Raw genomic sequence first — 21,037 nt, forward strand, 5'->3', positions numbered from 1 at the left:
ATAACCTAAAAAAAATATATTTTTTTTTTTGGGGGGGGGGGGGGTTATCCTATGCTTGTGATTTACATTTTTTGGAAAATCAAAATCAGCCCTGGTTTTGATAGCCTTGTATGTGATGAGGTCTCAGGAACTTAGGTTCCTGATAAATTGTGTGAACAAGGAAATGCCTATCTAGAGAAGCAATCTTTAGAGAATTAATAAAGTTATGTTTTTAGTTGAGGGTCTTTACCTCTGTGAAGTTTTTGGAGTATTTTTTAAAATTTGATCTCAAGATAGCTTAGTTAATACACTTCAATACTTCTGCACTGCAGTGTATTATCACTATTCCTGCCTATGACAAGCCATGGCAGACTGGCTTCTGTTTACAATGCAACCCTTTGCAGTTTCATGATGGAGGGCCCATGACGTCACAGAGAGAGTGCCCTCCCTTTGTTATCCTCGTACATGCCACAAACAACATTGATCATGGCATGTAAGAGGTTAACAGTGGGAATTGGTGTTTTCACCGATCCCTGCTGTTGCAGTGGGAGGCTGTAAATCTTTTAAATGCTTTCTTTTTGCTGTTTATTGCCCCTCCTACATCTTTATTGAGACACATTGCTTTGCTCCTGTTCTTAACCCTTTTATTCCTGTAAGATATGTACCGCTCTCAGTGGGTATTTAAGATGGTTTTTTTAAAAATGTCCCATTTAGATGTAAAGAAGAAAAAAGGCTTATTAGGGAAGAGCTATGTTCCCTTTAGTTGTTGCTTAGCCGTTGTGTGATATATTGGCTGCTGTGCGTCTCCATCCTTCCAGTTTACAGGTTGGCTTCTGTCTATAATGGACTCTCACTGCATCCGCCGGCTCTTCTTCATCTTCCTCAGCTCATTCACGCACATTGTATTGTATGAATGCAGCCATAGAGGGGATGTGCCGAGGGGGTCTCTACACAATTTATTTCTCAGGAAACTGTTTCCCTGTTGGCACAGTGCCCTCCGGTTTATAATGAAACGCTCTCTTCTTCCCCTACTGTTTAAAACCTGTCATGTCACCATTGAGAGATGTAATCATGAGAGAGAGCTTTTCTCTTTCTTTCTTTTTTTTTTTTTCTTGTGTTTTTTTTTTGTTACTCATTTTTTTGTATATCTCGAAGGATGCCCAGACAGCTGGCACTGTGCCATCTGGGAACAGCCACCGCTCTGGAGATAGTCAGCGCTCGGAGAGTGAGTCACAGCAGTAAGAGCCGGGCTCAGAAGTGGGGCAGGGGTGTGCACATATAAGGCTGTCATCCTGCTTTGTATATGTTATATAGAAGCGATGGAAATGTATATAAAAGGTGTTTTTTATGACAGACCAGTTATATCTATTTTATTGTATAGCTTGTCTGTCTTCACGCTTCAATGCTCATATAATTCTATATGGTTATCAGTAATGTGCTGATCGTACCGCCACAAGGACACCTCTACAGTATCGTAATGAAAGGGATTCATAACAGGAATATTTAATGCAGATATCTGCTTTGTGCTCTTATTTAACACTTGTGTGCTTGGCTGTATTGTTTTCTGGAGCTATGCTTTTTTGAGACATTAAGAAAAGGTTTTTTGTTCTCTTTTGTTGGTCATCCACTTATCCATGAGTTGTAATAATTTGTACTTTTTCCCTACACAGCAACCATCAGACACACCCAGCACCCCAAAGAGTATAAAGGACCCCCGTGAAATAGCTTTTCCTCTGCCTGCTGTCTCAGTCCAGCTAACCCCTCTCAATCTGGCCACATTCAGCCCTGAGAACCTGTTGCGGTTATCTGAGCAGCAACTCAAAGTTAAGTCTACACCAACTACTTCCTCCTCCTCACCACCACCAGAGGCTGGTCGGGGGCCAGGGCGCAGGTTATCCTCGACCATGTCACAAGTCAACCGCGGTGAGTTTCCCATGGAGCTCCAGAGTAATTGTGTAGTGCCAATGGACATGCTCCCACTTCATGTTTGCCCGTGTAATACCGTCTGAGTCTCCATTACATTATAACTATATATGTTCTCTAGTGCTTCCTCATCTTGTTCTGTCCGATCACATTGTTTGCAATTCTGCGTATTGATATCCTTATTGTGTATCCCTCCCACAGAAGAAGAGCACATAGATGATGCATCATTTCCTCATCAGGAGCCACGTTTATGCCAGCCAACTAAAGCTACAACAGTGACCACCGCATCAGACTCTTCGCAGTGGCAGCCGGAAGCAGTGACAAGTTTTGCCAGTTCCAGCCACTCTGAAATGGGTAATCAGGAATTAATGGCCACTCCTAACGAAGCTACAGGGTTGTTCGGGATTAGAAAAACAATGTTGCGGTGTATTTACACAGGCGACTTTCCCACGCGAGTTCTGTCCGATTCCAAGATAGACAGGACTCACACGGGAAAAGAACTGATTCACACAAGCCAGTTTCTCATTCTGACTGATAGTCCAAGTTAGAAAAATCCCTGCATGTCCTATTTTTGTTCAATTTTTCAAGAATCAGCCCATTATTTACTATGTTAAAAAAAACGCAAAGCAATCTCATGCCATGCAATTTGCATACTAGTATAATGCGTTTCTAATGCAGTCGCCCGTGTGGATAAAACCTTACTTTGCTTTAAAGTGGTGCCAAACCTGTGCACAATAAAGAGCTGAGTGCCATGTATTGTCACATGCCCCTCCATCTGGAGCTTGGTGTGGGGTGGGTAGAAGGGATGACTAAGTGAGGGGGCATAGCTTCAGTCACTGCATCACTAAATACTGAGGGGGAGAGTTCTGAAAGTGCATGTGCCGAGATCTAAGTGACATGCCAGATATACTTATGAAGGCTGTGAGATTATTTACGCCGGTCACGTCATTTTACTTTTAGTCTAAATTCATGCCCATGATTTAGGTGGTACAGTAGCGTAGACCTGAGTTATACCGTGCAACTTCTTTTTACAAGTGGCATAAAATGTCACACGGCTACTCCAGGGCCGAGGAAGGATTTCCAGCACCAACATTCACAGCCTTCTTTCTCTGTGGATTTGCTCCTAATTTGTCATACAGTGTGTGAGTTTTTGATACATTTCTCTCATAATAGATCGGTACCTAGACCAAAAGTCGCACATGAAGGTCTGATATGATAAATCTATTAGTGTATTGAACATAAGCCTATTTTAGACACATCTTTAATATCACCTATAAAGTGGCCAATCCCTTTAAGTACAGTGTAACTTACATGCCGTATCACCCAGCTTGAAACAGTAAAGATATTGAACTCTTTAGCAACCTGTTGGTGTAACCTAGAAGCCAATGTGCCTCCCTGTTGGCCGGCAATACCAGTTTTCCATAGACATTGGTAAGTTTTAACATTGAAGTGATCATCTGTCGTAATTCAGAGACAGGACAGCAACCCTTTCATGGGGCTTTCAAGGTAGCAGCTGGAATTACACAGGATTTTACCTATTTTGTACTGTATTGTCTACAATACAGACTTGTAGTTCTTACAGGGGAACATTGTGAATTATCTGCAGTGCAACGGAGCGGCTTTATAGAACATATTAAAGGGGTTTACAAGCTGTACCGTAAACTGATAAAGAGGAACGGTCAGAGAATTTTCAGCCAGTTATGAAACATAGGGAAAGTAAAACTCACTGAAGTGATTAGAGATTGGAACCTTCCGTTTTCTCAACATTCTTGGGGTTGCAAACTTCAGCACTTGGAATGCAATGACTATAATGATTGAGAATACCTCTTTATTTTAGCTTGCAGCTCCAGACCACCACCTCCTCCAGAACCAAGTCTCCAGCGCAGCAAGGCAGATGGTGCACGAAACAAGTCAAGGGTCCCCCCACATATGCCAAAGCTCTTCATTCCCTCCTCAAGCGTTTCCAAATTTCCTCCAGAGATCACTGTAACACCTCCAACTCCAACACTCCTCTCTCCCAAAGGCAGCATCTCCGAGGAAACCAAACAGAAACTAAAGGTGAGAAATCGTAAACTGCCACTGCAGTGAAATCACATTTTGTCCATGCCGGGCTCCCCTCACTTGATTGCCTGTCACACTGTCAATTTCTCCTATGCATATTGTACTCCCTTCCATGCGGTGCAGTCCCCCTGTCTGATGCTCATGCAGCACCATCTTGAGGCTGAGATTTTTTTACTTTTAATTTCAGATCAATTCCATGTTACATCAGCACAGCATTAGCTGAGGCTGTACCATTCTGCCTGCTGGGGGGCAGTTTACTTATCATTACCTTCAATATTCACCTAAATAAGTATAGTCAGGAGCATGTGCTGTGATCTCCTCTATTATAACTGTGTGACAAGAGCTGTGTGATAATCATCAGTAACTGTGATGTGAGTGCCTGTGTCCCCAGTTTCTGTGGTAGAGCCATGTAACAGCATCACACAAACTGAGAATCTGACTAGAAAATTAATCCTTAAACCCAAGTTGATCCAAGCTGGTCAGAACCAGAATCACTTGGCCATATGAGGAAAAAATAGGCTAACCAAAGTAACACTAGCTGCCATGTATATACTAGAGGATAGCTACTTAGTGAATGAATTTTAAAAATCAGCAAGTGGTTCGTTGCTATCCATTAGCATCCAGATTTAGGAGACTAGCATCATTGTGAAGGCAGGAAGCATTGCACCACATATGTTCAGCTCATTTCTCTTCTTTCTACAGTCTGTCATCCTGTCTTCTCAGTCTGCTGCCAATGTCAAAAAGGAGACTTTGTGCCAACCAGCTCTTGAAATCTTGGACATCTCAAGCCAAGAGTCATCTCTGGAAAGTGACACAGATGAGGATGATGATTACATGGACATATGAAGATTCTACAGCGGTAGCTTCTCACCATCTGCCAACTGAAGTGTCTGCTTCTGATTCCCACCGGATTGTGCTTGCATGTTACAGCTCCCGGCATGCACATTGCTTTTGCTGCCAATAGCCAAACCATTGTGTTACAGTATGCCAGTTCTGTAGACCAGCCCAAGTGACTGTGGGTTGGGGAGCTGGGTCAGGGCACTGAAAACTTTACATTAGACCCACAAGGTCATGTAGCGGATACAATTGAGTCGATTAAGGTTTACAGCTGATTCGGGATTTTAAAAAAAAACTGCATTGGACTGCTTTGCAGTTCCACCCTTGGTGCTGAAAATGGGACTTTTGTATCGGTGGGGTTGCTGGAACTCACAGGCTTTGCCTTCTTTTAAGGTCCATCTTTTGTAAAAAAAAAAAAAAAGAAAAATGAAAAAAACAAAACAGAATGTGATGTTTGTAAAATAAAAAGTGTATATGAAGAGAAATTTGAGCTAAATAACCGGATTCCAAATTAGAACATAAATGTTGCACATTTTTGTAAAAAAGAAATATGGAGAAAAAAAATAAAATAATTATATAATTTTCATCGTGGTGTCATGGCTTCAGCGTTGCCCCCCCTGAAAGTGGACTAGATATACTTACAAGAATGCAAATGAGACGCATAGATTTGGCTGAGGGTTCTGTTAAGAGACCACCAGAGAAAGAGCGTTATTGTTGCTAAGCATTGTTCTTGACTACATGGCACATTACTACATGTACGGCAGGCTTTGCATCACATTGTTACCATACAGCTGAGACATACATTGTTTATTGCTTGCAACAAAAATGTATACTGCTGCAGAGGGATGCAAGCGCTTGCCTGTACGGTTGGCTGCATAACAAAACACTGTGTGTACATTTGGATACTGTTTCTGACCAGACGTCTCAGAAGTCTCGACCACACGGGACGCCAAATCCGCCGTGGCAAAGCCAGCAGAAGCCGGCACTGCGGCGCGGATTCGCCGGCCGCAGCATGCTCATTTTTATACTTCTTCCGCTGCGGCCGCGCTCTCCTCTATGGGAGCGCCAGCTGCAGCGGAAGAGCAAGTGGCCAGGCCGCTTCAAAACCCACGGCTAAGTGCCATGGGTTTTGAAGCAGCGCTTCTCCCGGCGGAAATCTCGCAGTTTTTCGATGCAGCCAAACCGCGAGATTTCCGCCAGGAATCCAGCATGTGAGAACCCAGCCTTACATTCCTATAATATCCAGATGTATACACAGTTGTGTGTTGTTTTTACAATAGACGCCAATAGCACAAAATCCAACTACATAAGCAACTGCTTAGTCCTTTTTTGGTAGTATATGCTTTTTTATGCTTTTCTTTTAGTGTGCGTGTGTAAATTAAAATGAATGCACATATGTGTGTGTATGTATACACTATGTTGACAAAACTATTGGGACAACAGAAGGTGATGAAATTTAGTTTTACTCACATTTTGCAATACTGTGTTGGGCCGCCTTTGGCCTCAAGAACTGCAGTAATCCTCCTAGGCTGCTTTCCACCAAATTCCAATAAATGCGTGGAGGGAGTTGCCTCCATTCCCCAAGGAGAAATTCTGATAATGATGCAAGGGATGATGGGTGTGCACAGATACGGCACTCTAGTTAGTCTCTAGTTAGGCTGGCCAATGAAGTTTGCAGATGTTTTGCTCCTCAAACCAAGTGTTAACACTATGTGCTGCATGCCATGGTGGTCGGTCATGTTGTTAGAGACACAGAGTGTACCAAAATATTACCACTGGGTAGGTGATTTCACATTGTCCAGAATGTGTCTGTACCCATGAAGGGTGAACTTCACTATATGCAATGGCACTAGTCCTTCCCATCAGAAACACCCCTGCACTGTAACAGAAACTCCTCCAAACTTCACTGTTGTGATGATGCAGTCATGTAAAAAACACTTTCCAGGCAATGGAGGCATCTGATCTGAAGATGGTGTACTGTGATTCAGCCATTTACAACACTTGCTTCCACTCATTTACAGTCCAAGAACGACTCTCCAAGCACCATGACAGGCGCCTCTGCTGTGATGTTGGACTTGTGTGCAGCTGCCCATCCATGGTAACCCTTCATAAACAGTTCCCTATGAATGGTTCTGCTGCTACTGGATGTTCCAATGGCCTGTGAGACCTCCTGAGTGTTTCAGTAGACAATGTGTATGATGCCTTCACAGCTCATACAAGGCTTCATTGTCCACGTTCCACCCATTTACAAGGTCTCTCCGAACCTGAGATCTGTGCTTGGTCTAGGCCATCCCAAGACATTGAATTGTTTCCCCTTGAACGCCTCCAGTGTAGCTTTAGCAATATGTTGAGGGTCATTGGCTTCATGGATGGAGAACCTCTGTCCCGGTCTCAAATCTCTGGTAGAATGAAAAAGGTTTTACTCAAGAATTGTCCTTTACTTATTGTCGTCCGTCTTTACTTCAATCCTGACCAGTTTTCGAGTCCCTGCTGACATGTAGCATCCCCGAAGCATGATGCTGCCACCATGCCTTACTATGGGAATGGTGTTATTGACATAATAAGAGTTGGGTTTGTACCACACGTTTATTGTGTTTCCCTTGATGGTAAAATACTGCCATGTGACAGTGGCCCTAGGAAACCTTTATCATACATATGTACATGGCATGAATGATCAAGCCCCTTTGTCTTAAGCTTGGTGGCCTTCTGGACAAGGATGCTTGATTATGTGATGCTCAAGAATGTCATATACATTATACTAGACAAGTTGTACTTTACTTGTTTGCAATACAGAACTAAAAAGGGATGATGAGTAATTTTCGAAGGGCATCATCGACAGAAAGTCATAAATAACAATTTCTGTAAGTATAACAAATGTACTAATGTTTATTATACTCCTTACTTATGTTAAAGATTGCAAAAGGCTGGAAATCGCGGCTGTCGGTGAGTGATTTAATCCAGAGGATAAGGGGACGAGTTAAAAAGATCAATAGCAACATCCACATCTGTATGAAAAATCCTCTCGAGAAAGTTTACTGAACATGTGGCTGGCAGGGACAACGCACCTTTTGTTTGCTGAAACCGATGCATGTTAGACCTGTGTATTAAGCTTTTGGTTTTTTTACATGCTATTTTTCTTTTTGAAATAATATAGGGTGAGACAAAAGTCTGGACACACCCGTTTAACTGGTGTAGTATTGAGAAAATTTATTTCCAATGTGTGAAAGTATTAATTGGGGGGAGGCTGCATTTTTTGGTGATATTTTTGGTAGCCATTTTGAACTCTTGCCATGTTGAACTCGGCTCAGGTTTTCAAATAGGAAGGAGGTCATGCGATATATCAGTCTTGGCTAGAATTCACTCACACTTGAAGTGACAGTTTTGCCTGATCTTTACTTATTTGGGTGTTAAAGGGGTTGTCCCGCGCTGAAACGTTTTAGTTTTTTTTTCAACAGCCCCCCCGTTCGGCGCGAGACAAACCCGATGCAGGGACTTTAAAAAAAAACCGCACAGCGCTTACCTGAATCCCCGCGCTCCGGTGACTTCTTACTTACCTGGTGAAGATGGCCGCCGGGATCTTCTCCCTCGGTGGTCCGCAGGGCTTCTGTGCGGTCCATTGCCGATTCCAGCCTCCTGATTGGCTGGAATCGGCACGTGACGGGGCGGAGCTACACGGAGCCGCTCTCTGGCATGAGCGGCCCCATTGAGAAAAGAAGAAGACCGGACTGCGCAAGCGCGTCTAATCCGGCGATTAGACGCTGAAAATTAGACGGCACCATGGAGACGAGGACGCCAGCAACGGAACAGGTAAGTGAATAACTTCTGTATGGGTCATAATTAATGCACAATGTACATTACAAAGTGCATTAATATGGCCATACAGAAGTGTATAGACACACTTGCTTTCGCGGGACAACCCCTTTAAGTGAGGGCACAGTTTCACAAAATGCTTTACATGATATATTCTACATGTCCAGCATTTTGCCGGATGCACATGGTTAAACATTTAATGCAGTCTTCATGGACACGCTGAAGAAATGCAGGTGATATTTCTTCACTGCAATGTTGGATTCACCATTTCAGGTGAACCATATTACATTTTTTTTTTCACATCTACAATGGACTTTAAATGGCCCTAAAGATAAGGTTCAAAGGCATTAAGTCCAGTGACCTTGGCCGACATTCTACTGGACCTCTATGCCCTATTCGTTGCCTAAGGGATTGCATATCTAGCCACCTGCACACAGCCAAAGCTAAGTGCAGATGTACGCCATACTGTTGAAAGTAACGTGGGAACTCACTGTTCTCATTGACCATAGATGGGAATATGGCATCCTGTAACATCTGGAAGTACTTCTCACTATTAAGTGATCCAACAATAAAAACGGCCCTGGATGTCTGACACAATTTTCCAACTTTGCCCTTCAACTCTTAAAAAAAGTAAAGATAGGGCAAAACTGACACTTCTAGTCTGTTTCTGAGTGTATATAGCAGAGTTCAAAATGGCCACCAAAAACTTCTCTTCCACCAAAAAAATGCAGCTTCACTCCCAGTTAAATGGGTGTGCCCAGACTTTTGCCTCACCATGTACATTTTGTATACATAACAAAAAATGCATCTTGATTATAATCCTCCCCAAACCCTCATAAAGAAGAAATATATATATATATATATATATGTGTGTGTTTTACATAGGCCAGAAGAATGTGGACAGAGACTTGGCATCACCACTTGAGCTCTGAAAGCAAAATCTAAGTAGGTTAGCTGAGTAAGGAGCCTAGTGTTGCGCTCTGTACATGGGCAATGAGGGGGTGGGTAGTTTGTATGGTCAGAGCACTCTCTATTCTGGTAGCTTCCTTTCGTTTTAAAGCCCAGACATCCCTTCTATTTTGAACTTGATCTAGAAGAGTAAGTAGAAAAGCGTTAGAAAAAAAAAATACCTCCTCCCCTGCCCTGCTGGGACCCATTTCAGATTTTTTCTGAAAAAAAATAATTACCTTAAATCTGTTCACAACCAGGAGCCATTTTTGCAATTAAAACTGCATGTGCATAAAATCACTAAGAAGTCTCTGGTCTGTATCTCTAATCAGATGCATATATCCTAATATATATTACTAGAGATGAGCGAGTATACTCGCTAAAGGCAATTGCTCAAGCGAGCATTGCCTTTAGCGAGTACCTGCCCGCTCGAGACTGAAGGTTTGGGTGCCGGCAGCGGGCAGGGAGCTGCGGGGGAGAGCGGGGAGGAACGGAGGGGAGATCTCTCTCTCCCCCCCGATCCCTCCTGCTGACTGCCGCTACTCACCGCTCACCCGCGCCGGCACCCGAACCTTCTGTCTCGAGCGGGCAGGTACTCGCCAAAGGCAATGCTCGCTCGAGCAATTGCCTTTAGCGAGTATACTCGCTCATCTCTATATATTACATAACGTGGTCACATATTGAGACTATTGGAATCTTAACCTACCTCTGCGGTGGCATATCCCTGATGTCAGAATTGCCAAGCACTGGACATGCTGATACTCTGAACTGTAGGCTCATGTTCGCTTGGGATTTAGAGACCCAACCATCCATGATGAGGCGTCCTTCCACGCAGCGGAGTGTGTTACATGTGGATTTTGCTGATGATTTCAGCTATGACTTGGGGAAAGTCTGGAGAAAATATGCAGCAGTGCAGGCTTGTCAGGGGAAATTCAGGAATAATCCACAGTGAGTGAATAGTTTAAGGTCTCATGTCTACGGGCAGATCAGGAACCCTCAGCCGAATCTGACCCTGCCTGTGGCCTAGGACACTGCAAGTCTTCTACTTACCCATCTGGGTCTACATTTTCTTCACCATGGAATCGCCGGCCGGCGTGCCGCGGCACATGCGCAGGGGAGGTTTTTGGTTTTTTTAAAATCCTTTTCCCGCAGAATCTGCAATTCAATTGCGGACGGGCCACGGATCGGTCGGCTTCCATTGACTTCGGCCCAATGTCCACAGGTTGGTTTGATTTGTGGAATCCATGTGGAGCACCCCCACGGAAGATCCACAAATGAAGCCACAAATCAAATGGGCGTCCGCAAATGAAATGAAGCATGCGGATTTGATTTGCCAACCTTTTGGTCCGGAAAAAAAAAATCACAACATGCTCCATTTCACTACGGATCCCACACAGGCGGCTTCCATTGAAGTCACAATTGAATTGTCGACTGGCCACAGATTACGTGGGAAAGCAGGAGTTTTAAAAACACATCTGGAGTGAAGAAAATGAAGACCTGGATGGGTAAGTAGAAGACCCGCAGTGTCCTCAGCTGCGGGCAGGGTCAGATTTTGCTTCGGGTTCCCGCATGCGGAATCTGATCCGCCCGTGGGCATGAGGCCTTCAATGGAAGCCATCTGTGCGGGATCCACACTAAACTGGAGCATGCTGTGAATTTTATTCCAGACAAAAAGGTCCAGAAATCAAATCTGCATGCTTTATTTCATTTGCGGACGTCCATGTTCCCTATGGGGCTTTATTTGTGAATCTTCCGTGCTGGTGCCCCACACGGATTCCGCAAATCAAGCCCACCCGTGGACATTGGGCTTAAGGCCTTCTGTCTGCTCCAAAACCATAACACAGGTTACACTGGCAGTTGCAGTTTTTTATTGCAGTTTTTGTTGGTTTACGGATGTAAAATCGCCACAACTAGAGCATGCTACGTTTGGAAATGTGCAAAAATGCGTTAGCCAGCATTAGGAAATGCTGCGATTTTCTGGGTTTTCATAAATAACAGCATGTTGAAGTTCTGGTGTTTTTCTCTGTATGCTTCTCACTACAACATGTAACAACATACAGAATGTGTATTGTTCCAGCTGTAGTATATCCCTGCCATTTTACATATTGTCATTCTACACTTTAACCACTGGGTGGCACAACTCAGTTGTCTTCTACTTGTCACCCTACAATTTTGTAACAAACAGAAATCTGGTAAGCCAATGTATCGAATGTGTCTAATGAGGACATAATGCATTGTGTATGCGCTATTTCCTAAATCTTTATACGCTGAACGGCCACTTTATTCGAGTCATCTGACCTTTCATGATTAGAGCTTCCTTGTATGGAATTAGACATGATGTCGGAGTGCAGCATGAAATCAAAAGAGCAAATCTCAGTGTGAATCCACATTGGAATGGGAAAAATCAGGTGATCCGAGCAACTTCGAACTAGGCATAGTAATCCGTGCTGGATTAGCCAGGAATGGGATGGTATTTCAAAAACTGCTAACTTTGTGGGGTTTTCTCATATACCAGTGTTGAGAATATACAAAAATGGTGTGATCAAGGAAAACCATCCAGCGAAAGGGGATCCCGTGGATGTAAACAACTAGTTGACAAAACGGAACTGAGAAGCATGTCAAATGTCGTTCTAATGAACAGGCGATGCACAGTCACTCCAAGTGCAGTCAATACAACGCTGGTGCTCCACCTAGTATGTCTGAACTTGGTGTTCCTCAGCACGGATAAGCTACAGTTGCAGAAACCAATTTGGGTGCCATTACTGTCTAAGAGAAAGAAAGTCAAGACTGCAGCAGGCAAATATTGCAGAGTGCAAAACCCCTGCCTGGTCAGATGAATGCCAATTTCTGTTGCACTATGCTAATGAAGAGGACACGGGTTGGAATTTGGTGCAAGCAGCATGAATCTCCTCTCAGGTTTGCAATGCGTACAGGGAAGGCATGTAGACTCCTGGGGGGGGTCAGCGGTTACAGACTGCATTGCCACCCCCGGTCCGCAGCTGCAGCCTGGGTGAGTAGAATTCCTGCCAGCCTGAAGCATGGACGGCACGCCACATAAAACAAGGCGACGGGACAGAGTTGTTTTTTATGTTAAAACCCCACTTAGGCTAATTCCACCTGGACGAACATGATTTTGTCGTCAGAAAATTGTGGCAAAATCGCATCTTTATTCACTGCGATTTGTGAGCGCCAGCGACCTTGTTTTGGAGAATAATCTCGCATCACATCGCTGTCGCCTAAGATAAAATCACACAATAACTTTTTAACGTTTGCGTTGCGATACGATGAAAAGAAGCCTCCATAAGAATACATGGAAGATTAAAAAAAAAAAAAAAAAAACGCACATCGCTGAAAGATAGAGCATGCCACGATTTTTTTCATCTCTCAACATCGCTTCAGTGAAAGCATCGCAGGGGGGGCACGGAAGCCATTATTTCAATCATTCGTTTCATATTCTGCTTTTTTACCATCGCAGCAGGCGAAAATCTTGCAAAAATCGCACTATTTTCTCGCCCATGTGAAACCACCCTTAGTAACATAACTTACCGGTATATACTCACCTCTCCCCGCTCCTCACTGTGCCCCACGCCGCTGCTCCGGGTCCCACCTCTAACATCATGTTTGCAGGCTGCCTCAGTCTGTTTACAGGATGTCACAGGAATTGCAGCCCATGACAGAGCTCAGTGAATAATTGCTGAGTTCTGTCATTGGCTGCAGCAGCCTGTGACTTCCTGTAAACAGATGGGGCTGCAGCCTGTAAACAAGCAATTGGAGCAGAGGACCGAGCAGTGGCGAAGGACACATCAGGGAGAGGTGAGCATGTGTTGGTTAGTTATGTTACTGCATGGGGAATGGGCAGAGGCGTAACTTGAAGCTCCTGGGCCCCAATGCAAAACCCGGAACAGGGCCCCCAACTATAATGCTTTATTCATAGTACTGGGCATCCTATATGGAGGAAAGAGGCCTTATGGGCCCCCTAAGGCTCCTGGACCCGGGTGCAACCGCATCCCCTGCATCCTCTATAGTTACGCCCCTGGCTAACTTTGAAACAAAAAAGTTGCAAATGATGGCACATACCATATTTGCACTATAATTTGTGACTTTGCACTTTATAAAAAGTACAAAAAGTTCTAAAGTATTAAGTCACACCCAGAAGAGGTGAAAGCTAGACCCACATTGAATGATAACAAGAAGAGTGATAACAATCTGCCGTGCAGATTGCAGAGATGGAGATGGTGCGTTTCACCAATGACTTCTCTGGGGGGTCACATTTTGCATTTTATTACTTTTTATATTATGAAATGATGTTTTGATGTTGTATACTTTGCTCTCACATGTATTCTCCTTGCAGTGAGTGATTCTCCCACTGGTTTCTGTGTTTGATATGTCAGTGTTCATTCTTACTATATAATCCTTGCATAAATAAAGATGACATAATTCCTGTATTTGGTCCGACACGATCTGTCTTTGGGCTCTTTCACACAAGATGGAATATTCCACCACAACAATGCGGAATATTCAGCCCCAAAATCCACAGTGCTAATGTGCAGAATTGGTACGGAATTGAAAATAGCCGAATCCTGCAGGCGATATCACATCGAAATCTATGCAAATTTTGGTGTGGAGTTCAAGGACGGCTGTTCCATCCCACGCCTAAGGTGGTCAATATTTGAATATGTGTGGGTGGACGGTATTTATTATTTGGTCGGCCTCCATGTTTGGTTGTTTTTACAAATGCCAATGCACAATCCCGATGAGAATACTGCTGTGTGTAAGTGGTATAACATAGGGGTCCCCAACTCCAGTCCTCAGGGACCACCAACAGGTCATGTTTTCAGGATATCCTATAGTAAGAACACCTGTGGCAATGCCTGAGGCACCGACAATAATTACATCACCTGTGCAACACTGAGGATATCCTGAAAACATGACCTGTTGGGGGGTCCTGAGGACTGGAGTTGGGGAACACTGGTATAACACACGCGGACTCACCGCACATACATTCTGTGGCACCGAATCTGCAGTGTGTGAATAAGGTCTCATGAAACATCAAAACAAGAACTTTAGGGCAGCTTCACACGGATGTGTATGTGTGTGCGCAAAATATGTTTGCGCAGAGAATAAAACCCGTTGTTTTCAATGGGTTCATTCTCACTGTTTATGCTCTATTTTTGTGTGCATTTGTGGTCCCCTTAGAAGACTATGGGGGTGCGCAAATTTGCACATATGTACGCACAGGTATGCGCAAAACACTGTGCATACCCGCGAACACTGCCACCTAATTTGGCTTAATAGCACTTAAAACAAGGTGGGGATGATTCCCCTGCCCATGTCAACGACCGGTACCTAAACAAATGTGCGCCAAAAACACTTCTTCACAGCGCAAATATGTTACGCAGGAGCGAGTGTTTTTTTGTGCTTACGCTTGTCTGAAGCCACCCTTTATTCACACAAGTGTTTTTACGCGGCTATTTAACCGCGTTTTTACGTCAGATGAAAATCTCGGCCAACTGAAGCACTGGCTTCCAATGTATTCGTTCAGATGACCGATTCTTTTTTTAGCTGCGTAAAAATGTTGCGACAGAAAAAATAGCACATACACGACCAAAATCGCAAACCGCAATTATACAGTGATGGAAAAGGTAGGTCTTACTCTATCTTTCAACCGATATATGCTGGCGGCTCTCATAGACTCCTATGTGAGTGAGGGGAAAAAAAGAGGGCGAGGGAGTTTTGCCGCGTCCAACGCAGAGAAAGCTTCCAGGTGCCTCTATATAGGTATTAGAAGTCATTCCGAGGATTAATGCTGAGTGAGGGATTTGCGGGTTGTAGTGTATTTTTTCGCTAATACGATGCACCCGACCGTGTGAATGGACAAGAAAAAACTAATTAGGCTTGGGATTTGAACGCGATTTTACGGCGCATGCGGGCAACCAAAAAAAATTGCATACGCTTGTGTGAAGGAGCACTAAGGCTCATTTATAGGGCAGCAGTGTGCTGTAGTGCAAAACTGCATGTGGATTACGTTGAATTGCATCAGTTTCAATGTGAATGCAATTTCTAGTATAAGAACCCCACCTGATGTAGTTGGCTGTGTCCGTCCTGCCTGCCCTGTGGAGGCAGCGATGAGACTGCTGTTAAGGAGAGTTGGAGCAGCCAATACACCTGCGGCAGTCTCATATTGAGGCCTGCATGCACGCTCCTTGGATAGTCTGCAGTAGAGGTAGATTGGGAATCTGAACTCCGGGGCAAATCTCATTGCTGTTCAGTGGCTCATGTCCGCCATTAAGCCACAGGTCCTTCAGGTTGGTGATCGGCCATTATTAATGTATTATAATTACATTGTACACAAAATTCCACAGTTTGGTCTGAGCTGTTTACAAAAAGATAATACGTTTTCTACTATATGCTATAGGAGAACCAGAATGGTAATGTTCACGAAACCTCGTCATTTTCTACATCCGTATGTTTCCATGTGCTGTGATATAATGGCGTACAACAAGGGCACGGCCTCCTGTTTCTGATGCACCATTGAGGTCATACGTGTCCGTGTTGGACAGCGTAGAATACGTGCGGTATTATAACTCTGGTAGTTGACCTTCTTTATTACAGTAATTAACTCTGCAGTGCCCAGTTGACCCATATATGTTCATCAAGATGGCGCTGCTGGAGACATCTACTTAATGCTGGGTTGCAATGGTCTGGATTTGTTAATGGCCTGTGCATAAGGTGGCGTTTCTCCTTTTGCGCTATTTTTATAGCATGCACGTTTTATATACGTTTTACTGCAAAATGCTGTGGTTTTGCAATGTGGTTTTCAGCCGATCAGCTTCTACACGTGTAGCGTATTGAAATTACCTCTAGGAGGCGATTGGTTAAAAACTGCATCGCAAAGCCGCGGTGTCTGGTAGTAGAACGCATGCAGCTTTTCAGCAGCGGTTTTTGACATGCAATCACCATGCACGTCAAAAAGCCCATAGAAGTGCGCTACAAGTGCAAAGTGGATATACGGTCTCGGCCGCTTTCAGACTATCCTATTTTTACTTATTTGGTCCATGTCTTCTGTACGTAGTATGTAGCCAATGTAATCTATGTATCTGTTCACATGGCTTTATTTTTCACAGCATTGTTTTAAAAGTGCATCTTGCGGTAATTTTGTATGTTTTTTTGCCTCTAGTTGCATTCACTTGTAGTATTTTCTATTGAGCAAATACGGATCCGTATTCATGCAGTAGGAAATAAAACAAATCAAAGGTGCAACAAAGAGACGGCTTTAGGGCTCATTCACACGACTGTATTTAGGCTGCTGTGTGTGTAAAAAAAATAAATAAATTTAAATAAAAAAATTTATATATATATGTAGACAACATATGTGTGAGTGAGCCATTAATGAGTTGGAGCTGCTAATACACCTTCAGTAGAGATAAATGCCAAAACTTGCTATGCATGTTAGATACTATTCTCTTCTTATGGGCTTATTCAGACAGGCGTATATCAGTTGGGTTTTCACGCCCGATATACATCTGTCTGAATAAGCAAGGATCGGCAAGTGTTTCCCATTGTCTTCATCACACGCTGTGCCGTATGTTTTCTGGCCCCATTGAAAAAATGGGCAAGGCTTTCCTGAGGGAATGATTGAGGATAAGACATGCCATGATTTTTATTTATTTTTTTCAAACCTGCGACCAGACAAGGCATGTGAACCTCCATTCACCGATTATCACTCTGTGAAAGCCCAGAAGTAAAAAAGTTGGGACAGCTGACGGGTGCTTTAGCATCTAACGGTCGTCTGATGTAAAGCCACCCTTTATGCAGACTGCGGTGTCTGTATACCATGATATGTAAAAGCTGCAGAAGACAAACAATACCACATTTTTATTAACTCTTATTGCAAAAGTGATTCTCTCCCCCAAATGCATGCATTTAATTTTAAGAAAAAAATGTTGCTCCTCCAATGCTTCCCATAGCCTTTAAATGGCCTCCCTCCAAATCGCATAGGTACTCCATGGCCAGCACAATGCAGTCTGATGTTTTGTCACATTTACATTAGAGCTTCCACATTTCACTTTTCTTCCCAGCCTCAGGAAACCCATTTCTTGCAGCTTTAATCTATCCTAATCAATAGAGCTTGTTTCCCGCTGGGAGCGCTGAGAGAGGTGTAAAGTTGTTGTGTATGGATGGGATTTGGCATCTTTCCCCAACACTTGATGACTCCCAGAGCTCCCATCAGCTGCTAGTGGATTGAGCACTCTGAAATATCAGACAGTGGCTTCATTAACACATAAAGCCACATCAAACATAGACTCATTGTACAGACACTAAATGCTGCAGTGCCAAAACAGTGTTAACCCTTATATATCCTGATGGCAAGGAGCAGTCATACAGAAGGAATTTTTAGGGCTGCTGATCGAAAATCTATGAAATATTATCTAATTGTTGCTGGAGTCCCTTTTATACTGTGCAGCTGTTAAACCTTTTTTTTTTTTCTTAACACCCTACATTTTGCAGTCAATTTAAAAAAAAAAAAAAAAAAAAGTTAGTCTATTAGTCTTATAATCTGTGAATTCCTTTTTAAACTATACTGCTGGGTCATTACAGACCATTTCTCGAAATACGCAGTGGTGACTCCCACCCAATACCAAATTGCTGAATCTGCTGCCTGTACACCTTGTCAAGACTTCATCCGAGTGTATGGGGTCCAAAGCGCATCCACTCAGACCAAGGGGCCTATTTTCATTGGAAAGTCATGGAAGAACTACACAAGTTGTATGGCATTGAGAAATCCTGGCCAGCCTCTTACTATCAACAGGAGAACGGGCATGTGAATACTTGAACACAACTTTGTTGCAAATGCTTTGAACATTGAAAGACAAGAAGATGATGAGACGGCCTGATTACCGGCCAGAGCTTGTGTGGGTCCACAACAACCAGGTCCACAGTACCTCCCGCTGCACCACTTACATGTTGCTCGAGCCGGGGGAGAAATTGTTGAATTAAACCTGAGGAAAGATCGTCTGCCTCTTGGCTGCGTGAGCATCAGCCCTGCTGGTAAATGGTACCATGGCGTCAAGAGAAAACACATGTGGCTAGAATTCCTGTACAAGAGACTGTTGCACGCGCTTGAAGGCGTTGTCCGAGCACAAAATGGAAATTCTGAAAATGCTGAAATCTAGGAGGTCCAGCTAAGCAGCCGCAACCTATACCTTTATCTGCCACTGTGGACCCTCTTCATTGCCCGCAGCCGCTGAGCCACCGCTGTGTTTACATGCATCATTTCTGCAGTAAACACAGCAGTAGAATGTTACTACAACTCCCAGCATGCATAGAGCTTATTTACTGGCCAGCACTGTAGCTCCGCCCACAGCTTACAGGTCCTGCACCTTACTCAAACCAGCCTCCCTCTCACTGAGTAGCAGAGAAAGCTGCTGAAGCAGGCAGACGGGACTTCCGGCACTCAACTGCACATGAGCAATACAGTGCAGTACTTCCACTTCTGTCCTCCCATCATGCACTGCTCCCAGGATGTTGGAGGCTATAGATGGAAGGAAGTAGCAAATGCGGACAAGTCGTCAGAGGAAGTGGAGATGTGTTTCAGGCAGAGGGTCACGTGACGTAGAAAATGAAGAAAGCTAGACCGGGTACAGAGAGCCTATTACAAAGTGACTTATTGCAGTGATGTACATTAGATTTTAAAATGTTAGTCTGTGCCCAGAATACCCCTTTAATCCACACCATAGTAAAGCAAGAGCCATTGGCATGAAAAGAAGTGAATTAGAAGAGCAGATGCTGGTGGAATATTGGGTTATTACTGTAAAGTGCAATGATGCCTCTTATACATGGGGTTTCCATTTGAGTTGTGACATGCCCTTTGCTCAAACACCAAGGTGATGGAGGACCCTCAGGTGGCATTAAATGCAAATGAATCTATTTCACACATTGTAATGTGTTTCTAAATGGCACTTAACTGGTCCTAGTAGGGACCCCCTCTAGGGAAGTAATTTGTGAGTTATGCTAAATTATACTGCCTGGACAGCTGTCACATGCTTTCTGGATCAGTCTTATAAGAACTAGTGCAGTAAGTAAGGAACTTCCCGAAGCAACCGGTCAGGTGGGATTTCATTTTCACAAGGATTCCCGAATTGAAAGCTGCAATCTGATAGGATCAGTTGCCTACAGTAGCCAATTATGCTATTCCACCCCCCCCCCCCCTTTTCTGTGGGAGCCCCAATTAGTTGCACATTAAACAGCAGGTGGGCGCCACTGTAAAATATTTAGCATCTGAGTCCAAAAATGTATGAAAACTGGGGGCTTATTTGCATCAGGGAACTGTTTTCGCCTATCGTAATGGGGCTGAAACCTAAAACGCTGATAAAGCCTATAAGATCAATGGATGTCTTTGCCATAATTTGTTTACATTGGAAATATTGCAGCCATCCAGTGTTACCTGCTATAGTAGATGTATATAGTGTGTATAGGTTCTAGCTTGCTGCCCTTTATTGTATTACATTGCTCATAATGGAAGCAAATTGCTCAAAATTAAAGTGAATCACTCTACTTTAGGGAAAATATGCACTTACTTTCTTTCTCATTTATTGTCATGTCTAAACTGTTCCCCCCCCCCCCCCCCCTTCTTTTTTTTTTTTTTAATGACTGGTGTAAGTTTCCAGGATGGCAGCAAACACGTGCCGCAGCGCAACATATCTGTTTGTATATAGTGCTAATCTGACTGTACAGACTACATTGGCTGTGTAACTGTACATTATGTTGCTATTAGTGGAGCGCACATAGAGGAGACGGAGTCCTGTTGGTCTCAGGGGTCCGTGTATCGTGGTCCGGGCTCTTTGCTGTGTGTATGAGACCTAAGGGAATTTAAATAAAAATCTTTACATCACTCAAGTAACCAGATGTCTCCAAGATTATTACTTTTATGGTTTGTGTTGTACAATTCTTCCACTATGGTTTGTGGTATATTAAATGTCATGTCATTTTTTTGACACCCTGCATGGTGCCATAACTTGTATCATTCTGCTTTTTTATTTATTTTTTGCATTGTTAAAATTGAAGAATCTTTTTAAGGCCGGCTGCACACAAGTGGGTCAGATGCCGGATCCCGCAGCGGAATCCTACCCTGTGCCTGGCCGGTGACCCTGCGTACCTGTCTTCAATGAAAGCCATCCATGCGGACATCACACTAAAACAAAGCATGCTGCTTTTTTTATTTATTTATTTATTTTTTTTGGTCCTCCGCAAGTGGAGAATTGCAATTTGATTTCCATTCGTGTGCAGAAAAAGGCACTTTTCCATAGCATGCTATGAAAGGTATTTGCTGCTAAACTCAGAGGTGGACACCCACTCTGGATTCTGCAATGCAAATATGCCTGTGTGTACCTGGCCTAATAGATTGTGCAGAGTTTTGGTTTTTTTAAATCAAGTCTTTTTCTAGAACTACTTTCAAGACAAATTTGACAAATCAAATATA

General features: G+C 43.5%; 1 protein-coding gene across 1 annotated transcript in view; it reads left to right on the forward strand.

The window, feature by feature from the left end:
• CABIN1 (calcineurin binding protein 1) overlaps positions 1-5,227 on the forward strand; it is a 116,116-nt gene extending 110,889 nt beyond the window's left edge. The window contains exons 34-37 of the mRNA XM_066603571.1: positions 1,650-1,902; positions 2,104-2,256; positions 3,740-3,960; positions 4,666-5,227. Of these exons, the coding sequence (XP_066459668.1) occupies positions 1,650-1,902; positions 2,104-2,256; positions 3,740-3,960; positions 4,666-4,809 (771 nt within the window). The 3' untranslated portion in view covers positions 4,810-5,227. The remainder of the gene's footprint in view (positions 1-1,649; positions 1,903-2,103; positions 2,257-3,739; positions 3,961-4,665) is intronic.
• The last annotated feature ends 15,810 nt before the right edge of the window (positions 5,228-21,037 follow it).

The sequence above is a fragment of the Eleutherodactylus coqui genome, chromosome 5 (genome assembly GCF_035609145.1).
Source record: "Eleutherodactylus coqui strain aEleCoq1 chromosome 5, aEleCoq1.hap1, whole genome shotgun sequence".
NCBI classification, from domain to species: domain Eukaryota; kingdom Metazoa; phylum Chordata; class Amphibia; order Anura; family Eleutherodactylidae; genus Eleutherodactylus; species Eleutherodactylus coqui.